Source organism: Homalodisca vitripennis, unplaced genomic scaffold, assembly GCF_021130785.1.
Source record: "Homalodisca vitripennis isolate AUS2020 unplaced genomic scaffold, UT_GWSS_2.1 ScUCBcl_12594;HRSCAF=22380, whole genome shotgun sequence".
NCBI classification, from domain to species: Eukaryota; Metazoa; Arthropoda; class Insecta; order Hemiptera; family Cicadellidae; genus Homalodisca; species Homalodisca vitripennis.
This window is the reverse complement of record NW_025788704.1, coordinates 1-9,828: the sequence shown is the minus strand read 5'-3', so window position 1 is coordinate 9,828 and position 9,828 is coordinate 1. Positions and strand designations below refer to the sequence as shown.

The following is a 9,828-nucleotide window of genomic DNA, read 5'->3' as shown; positions in this document are numbered from 1 at the left end:
CATATAATACAGTGCGCGTTCTTGTTGTCCAATCTTTGTTGATGCATTATTATTCTTTCAGACTAGGCACTACATCAAGTTTTATTTACATAATAAATTGTATACAATCAGTGCAAAACGGATTCGTTGGTTTTCTTAGCCCTTAAAATTACAAATTAAAAGTGTTGCCTGAAAAAATGCTTTTTGATTCTATTTCCAATGGACATAGGCTCTCTGAGTTAATTAATAATATATTAATCCAATTTCTCTTTCAGTTAAACCCATTTTGAATTGTTATTAACACTTAAAAAACAATATTAACAGTTTTCATATTATTACCGACAAACAGCATTTCATTTTTATTTGTATACATTTGCTTTCAAAGTTCATGTATGACAAGAGCAAAAGAAAAAAAAAATGCTCGCAACATTATGGTACCCGGAACAGAGTTTCACACCGCTATCTAAGTTATTTGTGTCCATATTAATATGACACATGTCTTGTATATTCAATGACTAAGTTAGCTGGCTGTCATATTACGTCATTTGAAATTTGTTCGTTGCTCGTCTTGTTGGTTGTTGTCTTTTCTTCTAGTTTCCCACTGAACAAGAATAGTGAATTGACCGAACAAGAAAAATGAACAGTAGCACAGTAGAACACAAGGCACTGTTAGAGTAGGATGGGTGATATTTTAAGGTTACGATGTTAATAGATCTAAAATGAATTTTATGGATAGTTTTATTATTTGACTTACTTCTCGTTCTATATAATTATATTTAAAAAAATATATACTATTAGCATGGCAAGACTGAAAGAAGCTACATTATCAGGTAACCAAAAATATACCTAGCTATTTTAGAAAATAAGGATAGCACCATTTTCGAGTTAAATCCTGCTTAGATAATTTTCATTTTAGAACTTAATAAGGACCTAAAGTTTGAGTGAATTTCACTGACATTAAAAACAAGCTAAATATTTAATTCAGGCCTACATTGAGCCAATTGAAACTTAGCAAATAAGCCTATAGCCTGTCTTATCAACTCTACTCAATCTTTGAGGATTTCGTGTTAAGATTTTGTAATGGTCCTATCATGTTTGTACACGATTTTTACCTGATATTTCATGTTCTGGTATAAATATCAAACTCTGTTAAAAGAATATAGTACTATTTTTTATATTATACTATAAAAATAATTTACAAATAGGCTAATAGGAAAATTAAATTTTTCAATTAGGATACTGCAGTTATTAAATCAATTCTATTGGCCTCTTAGGATGTTTATCTGACAGTTTTGGTCTAAAATGTGTATAAATTTATTGCTGAATAGATTATTACTTTTGGCTACAATATAGTAAGCGGCCACCACCACTATTGAATCAGGACACAAAATTATCCATTAGAATTAGGATAGGCCTATCAAATTCAAACATTCTAAGTATAGTTAGTTATAATTAATTATTGTCAGCTCTATTTAATAAAAATATTGTTTCCAAATTAATTCAAAGAAAGAAATATCATTTGAATGGTATTTGAGTAGGGGAGACTTTAATAAACGGCCTACACTCGTTATTCAGTTGTTTTTATTGAACAATTCAATATATTATCCAACTTCGATATGTAAAAATCATACACAATAATAGTTTTAATAAATTACCGTAACAAGAAGGATCTTGTAGATTAGAATTTCAAAAACGTAAATTTAACATTATAAAACCAACCATAGCCTAGACTTTAATATCAGAGAAACCCTACAATATTTATAACTTTCCCAGTTTGATATCAATGAGTAACTGCTTTTGAGAAGTGTCTCAGGAAAGAATTCGTCCCATGGGTTACCAGGAGCCAAACCCTCATGTTAAAGCCGCTTAAATAAATCTCGTCTCTTATGAGAAATATCTTGCATATTTTCCTCATATTCATCGCCATTTTCAATGTCCCCAAATATTAGTTACTTCTTGCTGATTATTGATTACATTAAAATTACTAGCTAATAAGTTGAAATCATGTCTAAGTTAAATACATTATAATATCGATTATTCCGTCAGATAAAAACATTGAACCATTCGATAAAAACAACCGTATATGTGAGTCTTAATTAATTTTTAATTTTTGACACTATCTCTGTACTTGATGTATATGAATAAAGAACACTTGAGTTTGAGTATAGACCGCTTATTAAAGTCTACTTTGGTTGGGTACGATAGCGACCGGTTTTTTATATTGAAATTGGCAAACAATATTACTTAATCATAACCAACGATATAATCAGTCGATACTGATTAATTATTATGAACAATTAACTTTTTAATCTGTATCAACAGCTGTAAACACTTTCAAATAATACTTGTAATGTATTATTTCAATTTTATATAACTTAAGTAACATTTGGTTATTAAAAATGGCATTCAATTTTAGAAAACTACACGACATTGCTTTGAAAGTTGATAAGACATTTTTTTCGTGACTTCAATAAGTGGGACTCTTACCGAAAAACCCATTATGTGAAATTTGTGGGAAAGAAACAACTGTAACTGTGAGAGGAGCAAATATGGTCGTCTTCAGCTTTCTTAATTTTGGTTATAATAATTTGATCACTGTAAATATTAAATTCATATTTTAATTTAAAATAGTATATGATTGTTAAATACTGAGGACTATAGATACTTTTATATCGATTGATAGTCTAGGATTTGAGATGCGAATATTAGGTATCGATGATTACATTCTTCGATATAAAAAACCGGGTCCGCTTATCGTACCCTACACTTTCAGTAATGGCCGCAAGTACAATGGCGATGTACGCATGTTATTTACGTCACAAGCAGCTGCATTATAATAAACATCCAATACTTTGTAATATCGAATTATCAATATTCACTACGTGGTATTTTAATTACGTTCTATTTCAAATCAATCAATCAAATCAATCAAAATCCTTTATTGCTCAAAATAACATTTTCATGCATTAGCAACGTCATTAAAGTATACACACAGGGCTAGCTTAACTAACTTATACAGTGTTACATGTTATGCTAAGTATACATCAAAGAAAAAAAACAAAACTATATTTAGTCTACTATTTACAATTTATGCAAAAAATCCTGGACACTGTAAAAGGAACCGTCGATGAGGAACTGTTTTAAGTTATTTTTGAACAAGGTTAAAGAACAATCCACCTTTAAAGCATCTGGAAGTGAGTTGAAAAGTTTAATGCAGTTGTAAGTTACGTGTTTTTGAAAAAAAGAAGTAGAATGTTTTGGAACTGGAATGTTAAGCCGGGTTCTAAGTGAATAATCTGAATTTGTGTTAGCTAGTGTCATAAAGTATTCATTCTTTTTTAAAAAAACCAAAGATTCATAAATAAATATGCATGGGAAAGTAAGAATGTTGTTGTTTTTAAATACATTTCTACAAGATTGATGCCTACTTAGCCCAAAAATAATCCGCAAAGCTTGCTTCTGCAATTTAAAAATGAAATTGGTTCTGCAGTTCCTTCCCCAAATGGGAACTGCGTAAACAAGATGAGAATAAAAGCAGCCATAGTACAAAGTTAGTAGTAGTTGTGAATTAGCGAAAGAAGCCAATTTTCTCAATGCAAACAAACACGAACTTAGTTTTTTTACTATTTTATTGATATGCAATTCAAATGTCAGGTTGCAGTCAAGTTGAAGACCTAAGAAGCTCACTGAGTCCACACATGATACCATGCACTCCCCTAGCATTACCTGTAAGTTGTCCACAAAACTACGTCTAAGTGTGAAATTCAGAATATGGGTCTTGTCTGTGTTCACAATCATGCCATTTGAGGTAAACATGAAGAAGAGCATTGGATTCAACAAAACCATTGATCTCTAAATCCACTTGATTGTGAGCTGTGACCAAAAGAGATGTATCATCGGCAAAAATACAAATATCTGACTTTTTGGTGCAATGTCTAATATCGTTAATAAATACCAAGAAGAGAAGAGGACCTAACACGGACCCTTGGGGGACTCCCATTTTAATGACCAGATCATTTGAACACTTTCTTCTTAAAATACCCTGGCTGTCCACAAAGCTGATTTCTAGCTGAAATAACTACAAAAAGTAATAATGCTATGGTGAATAAAAGCAATCCAGGATATGTGTATTTATAAAATACAACAAAAACAATATAGTATGACATTTAAACTTACTTACTTTTTACTAGTTTTAAGTATGACAATCTAACAAAACATTGACATAACTACTGGACTTGCTGCCAGTACAGATCTGCAGTATTAGTACGTCAGTAACAGGTAATTCAGTGGTAACCTACTACCGTGATAGTTGTTTCAGTAACAGCTGGGCTGAATCACTTAATGTTCTCATAATGATATTTTGGTTTTGGGTTACACGGTAACTAATATAATTTCGTGCAAGCACTGAGGCTAGGAATGGAAATATAACACTATTTATTATGCGATATAAGTAGGTTAATATTAGGTTTTCGTAAATATGTTACCAAAGTTAAACATAACCTTTATGAGAGGTTACGTGATCTGAGCTTGAATTAGGGTACTATCGCGGGGCATGTTTTTCTTTTTTTGCCAGAAGTGCGGAGTGGCGTTGAAGGCAGAAAAGGAAAAATATCGCCAAGATAGTACCTAAATTCAAGCTCATATAACACGAGTGCTCATGAATGTTGACTTTAACTTTTTAAATTTATATTACGTACGCATGTATTGCTTAATAACTATAGTAGATAGGGTCAGAGTGACCATCTTCTCACCGATATTGTCTCTTTTGGGGGACTTAAAACAAGAACAATTATTATAATGACATATGATTGTCACAGTAAGTTGAATAAAGTCTCTCGTACTTTTAATAGTGTAGGTTTTTTCTTTTTTGACTGCAGTGCGGGGGGGTGCCACCAAGGCTCCACTGATAGCCAGAAGCATTTCCGATCTGTACTTTCCCTGTACTGTAGAAGATAATACAGCTTTGTTTATACTAAATTTAAGCAGTGTAGTACTTACAATTACTTAACAGGGTAAATATGTTACATAGTGTTTAAATCGTTTTAATTTAATGTTTCGATATTATCGATCACTCGAATGTTGTACGCTTACTATACTGCAGCTTCACAAGTTGTCAAAATCTTTCAAAATATTAAAAGGTAACTAAATGTTACACTGTTTTGTTTGTTATATTATATAAATACACACAGTCTACAAAGTTTTTTTTTTTAATCATCATTAAATTATTACGTTTTTAGATATATAAACAGCTAAACTATACTGTTATTTTAAATACCTATAACGTAATTCGATTTGACATGTTGGTTTTGGTAGTTTAGATAGTCACGAATAACAATTATTTGATTGTAGTGGTGGCCACTTTTACTGCAATCTTAATTTTTAATTATTTGCGAACGAGACTATTCGTAGGTCATCAAATAATTATTTTATACTTGAAGTCTTTATCCTTGGCCTGCATGAATCTAGGCAGATTCTGAACTGGAAAAATTATGCAATTGAGTGAAATGCTATACTCAAAAGTAGTCTTCAATTAAGTCTTGAAACCTCACAGTTAGAAATATTTAACCGCCGATGGAAGTGTACTAAACACTCTCAATGCAAGGATGGAATAACAGCCTTTTCTTTACTAAGCCAGCAGACTAGTATATCAAAGTTCAACCTCCCTTAGTCCATAAACTTGAATATAAGCCCTGGATAGCAGTGATGTTTACTTGCTCTTCACATGACGATGATTGTTCAAATCTTGTAATTATTTAATTTATAATTAACCTAGCTTATTCAGTATTTGTTTACCCTGTGAAGTATAGTGCAGTGTATGTTCCATTGATAGATAATATACAGAATAAAATATTCCTTAAGGTCGATTAATGTTAGCTGTACTAAATAGTATTGTACTAGGCCTACACAGCAACACATTTATCGGTAGCATAGGCCTACAGTGTGGTTTACTAAATATCACATGTACTACTTATTTGTAAATGAAATTATATATATATTTTTTTTTTCATTCAATCAAGGTATGAGTGTCAAATCACACATTTATTATGTTTTCCACATTTCATTAACTGAGATATTGGGACAATTTAGATCAGATATTGGTATTTTCCTACTGTATTATTTACACTCTCTACACATTTAAATCCTTCTAAACTCATGACTTATTTTTCCTCTTTATTGTTTGTTTTTTTATATATTTTTTAACTATAGTTTTTTAGTCCATTTTATTATTTGTATAGTAAAACAATCAACAAAATTCTGTTGTCACATGCAATATAATTGAACCTCTAAAATGCTACTCTCACCCTATGATGATATCTTTTCATTTTTTGTGTTCCAAACAAACGGCTTATTCAATAGTAGCGTTCTTAGTAAGGTAAAACAGGAAATATCCATCTGTGCACAGATGGAATTTAAAGTAGTACTAATTTGAAAGATTATGATAAGTATGAGAAATACAAGTTAGCTAAATCTGCCAGCGTGCCTCATGTCAGCTGACTATAATTTTTGTCTTAGGTTCTAAAAGCTTTTGTGCAACATTTATCTTTCTCAGAATAAAATCTATTAAATGAATTCTATATTTTGAACTTTTTATCACATACTACATTTATAAAATAATTACAACTCATCAATTAAAAAAATGTTTTCTGCCAGACCAGACCATTTTTCCAAATGAAAAATTTATATATTGGTATTATCCGGAGGCCACTTGGCTTACAATGAAAATTACATGTTATGACAATCGGTTCTGTCTTCTAAAAGGAAAAAGCTGGCCACTCTGTCTCTATCTACTAATGGTTAATACGTGATATGTGTAGGTTTGATTAGGTTATTATAAATATGTTACTAGTAGTACCTAAGTTAAAGTTAACCTTTAAGCTCATGTCATCTGAGCTTAAGTTGGGTTCTATCTTAAGGGATGTTTTTCTTTGTTGGCCAGAAGTGGGGGGTGGAAGGTGACGTCTAAATCTGCACTGATGGCCAGGGGCATTTTCGATTGGCACTTTTACGACCTCTGCGATCCAAGGTCGTAAAAATTGGACAATTTAAGGTCAAAAAAGTATTGATCGGAAATGCTCCTGGCCATCAGTGCAGTGCGGGTTTCGGTGATACCACTCTGTTCGTCTGATTTCTGACTTCTAGCGGAAAAACATTAATAGCATTTTGATTGAGTATCTTTTAAAATTAAATATGGCCGGTGAAAAGAATGGGTTTTTGGTTGTGAGAACCGTGAAATAAGATTTTAGAGGCTCGATTAAGAAGGACCACTTCACACTAGGCAGTGAAGACACCGAACACACTGATTTTAACAAAGAGTTCACCAGGTTACACATAATGAGTTTATGAACAGTGCATATTCAAATAAAGTACAGAAAATAAGGTAAACAGTTACCTTTGTTTTCATGAGGGGTAACCGTAGTCTGCTGTTGTTGAGGGCCAGGTTGTGATCAGGAAGTGTGGAAATAGGCTGCTGTCTTGTAGGCAGGCGTGAAGACGGAAGATGTCCTTCACGGATTCACTCACGCACAATACAACCGCAAAGGAATAGTTCATAACACTGTGGCCAGTCCTGTAGAGCACGGTAGACGCGGGTGTCCGGGAAACGAGAAGTTCTGGTAGAGATTGCCAATCCAGAGCACTGACTTTAATGTTAATGTAAATGTACAACAAATAGAGATAAACTAATATTTAAGTGAGAGAGTAACACATGGGGCATAAAGTCACGTGTTGAGTAAGTATGGTCAGCAGTGGCTAGAGTGCTATATAAGTGCCCCAGGTGGGACTGAGCGTACACTGAGCAAGCATGCAGTCGCTTGCAAGGTGGGCAATTGATAAGTCAACCGTTGTGATTGGTTGGTGAGTGTACAGTAAACAGCTGATTCGTGAAACAATGGTTCATTGGTCTGTCACTGTACGTGAATATTTTAATCCAGTAAGGAATGGTATTGTAGGCACTAGGCCGCAGAAAGAGGTATAGAGTTAATGCAGTATAATACAGTTTAGTAAAATAAAGGCGAATATACAGTATAAATTGCACAAAAAATATATACATAATTATTGTTCAATAAAAGTAGTCTTTTCATATTAGGCAATAAAAAACAAGTTATTTAACGCAATAATACTTGACAGCCGGCACTCAACACAAATAGAAATTAAAAAGTATTTATAGAGTTATAAGTTGCCTATTTATTAATAAGACAGTAAACTCATAACTTAACCTTGTGTATTTTTGTATTTTCAGATTCCACCATCGATAGTAGTGATGACGATGACGTGGAAACTTTCCAGAACAACTTTGACAATAACACATTTAACCTCAATAATTACAATCCGAACAGAAGAAGTAGCGACTATGAGGTTAACCGAAGCAGTCTCAGTGAGTCGAACCGACTGAGCTTCAACAGTGACGCTGACAATCCTCTGAGTGACCCCGAGAGTATTAAAGACCACCAATCAGAGAGTAACCAACAAAATTCAGAATCAACGAGGTAAATTTCAATTATACGTGTTGAATTAGTATATTTAACAAGTTTCAATAGGCCTACAAATATTTTATTCAGTGTTTTAATTTTTTTCGAATTTGGTACACTTAGATCAATGTGTAACTCTTTTAAAATGGATGGCCTTATTAACCCTTTGAATGCCAACGTCCGATTTTACTGGACGTTCGGGAAAAAAATCACTAAAAATCGTAAACTTTATATTTTTAAATTAATACCACATTAAATTGTTTGTGAAGAAGTGTTGTTTTCAAAATAAATTGTTGTAGTACTCTTCCGATCAACTGACATTAACAAAAATCAATCTAGAACTCGCATAAACATTTTTGGTTGACCTGGCTACCGGAAACAATGTGACATTAGTTTCTTAAAAGTTGTTATAACTCACTCATTATTGAAGATAATGATATTCATTTTTCAAGATTTATAGACAATTGAATACCCTTTCCAGTTATATGGACAAAGAAAAGAATATGAATTTTGTCGTAATTATAATTAGGTCAAGAATAATGATATTTTTATAAATTCTGGAAATTGGTAATTCTAAGCAATATATGGGTCAACCTCGATTTTCCTCATATTACAATATAATGTTCCAATAGTCAATTAGAAAAGGAAATGACTAGAATTTCTTGCCGGAAAGCAGTTATAGGGAGCAGGCAACCGCCAGACGGTCATATATTGCTTAGAGTTACCTATTAGTGATCAGGGGCACTGACGTGATCTGGGCTTCAAATTTGGAACTACTCGAGTTAATTTTTTTTCTAAAAGAGCAAGCAGCGCGAAGCGCTGCGCAGCGGGCAGGCATCGTGCGTGATCCTTTTTTTTATTAAAAATTTCTGATAAATTGTTATTACATATTACAATATAATGTAGGTAATGTATGTAAAACAATTTTTAAACACATAATTACATGCTGGAAAGCAAAGTAAACCAATACATGTATAATCCGCCCAATACAAAATCTCCGTAAAAATCTGGTAAAGGAATCTGTGTCATTCCTTTGGCCTGAATCAATTCAGTATATACGAAGATCACGCACGATGCTTGCCCGCTGCGCAGCGCTTCGCGCTGCTTGCTCTTTTAGAAAAAAAATTAACTCAAGTAGTTCCAAATTTGAAGCCCAGATCACGTCAGTGCCCCTGATCACTAATAGGTAATTCTCGCGGTTGCCTGCTCCCTATAACTGCTTTCCAGCAAGAAATTCTAGTCATTTCCTTTTCTAATTGACTATTGGAACATTATATTGTAATATGAGAAAAATCGAGGTTGACCCATATATTGCTTAGAATTACCTGGAAATTTTTTTACGTAAGTCCATTTTTGATATTCCTAAATTTAGTTTTATGGC

The 9,828-nt window shown here is 32.8% G+C and overlaps 1 protein-coding gene across 1 annotated transcript; it reads left to right on the top strand.

The window, feature by feature from the left end:
- Positions 1-499: 499 nt before the first annotated feature.
- Positions 500-8,465, top strand: LOC124375029 (chloride channel protein F-like; the record flags this gene model as incomplete). Its single annotated transcript, XM_046833159.1, has 2 exons — positions 500-809; positions 8,219-8,465. Coding segments are annotated over exons 1-2 (278 nt in total), but the record flags the coding sequence as incomplete, so codon positions are not given.
- Positions 8,466-9,828: the final 1,363 nt, after the last annotated feature.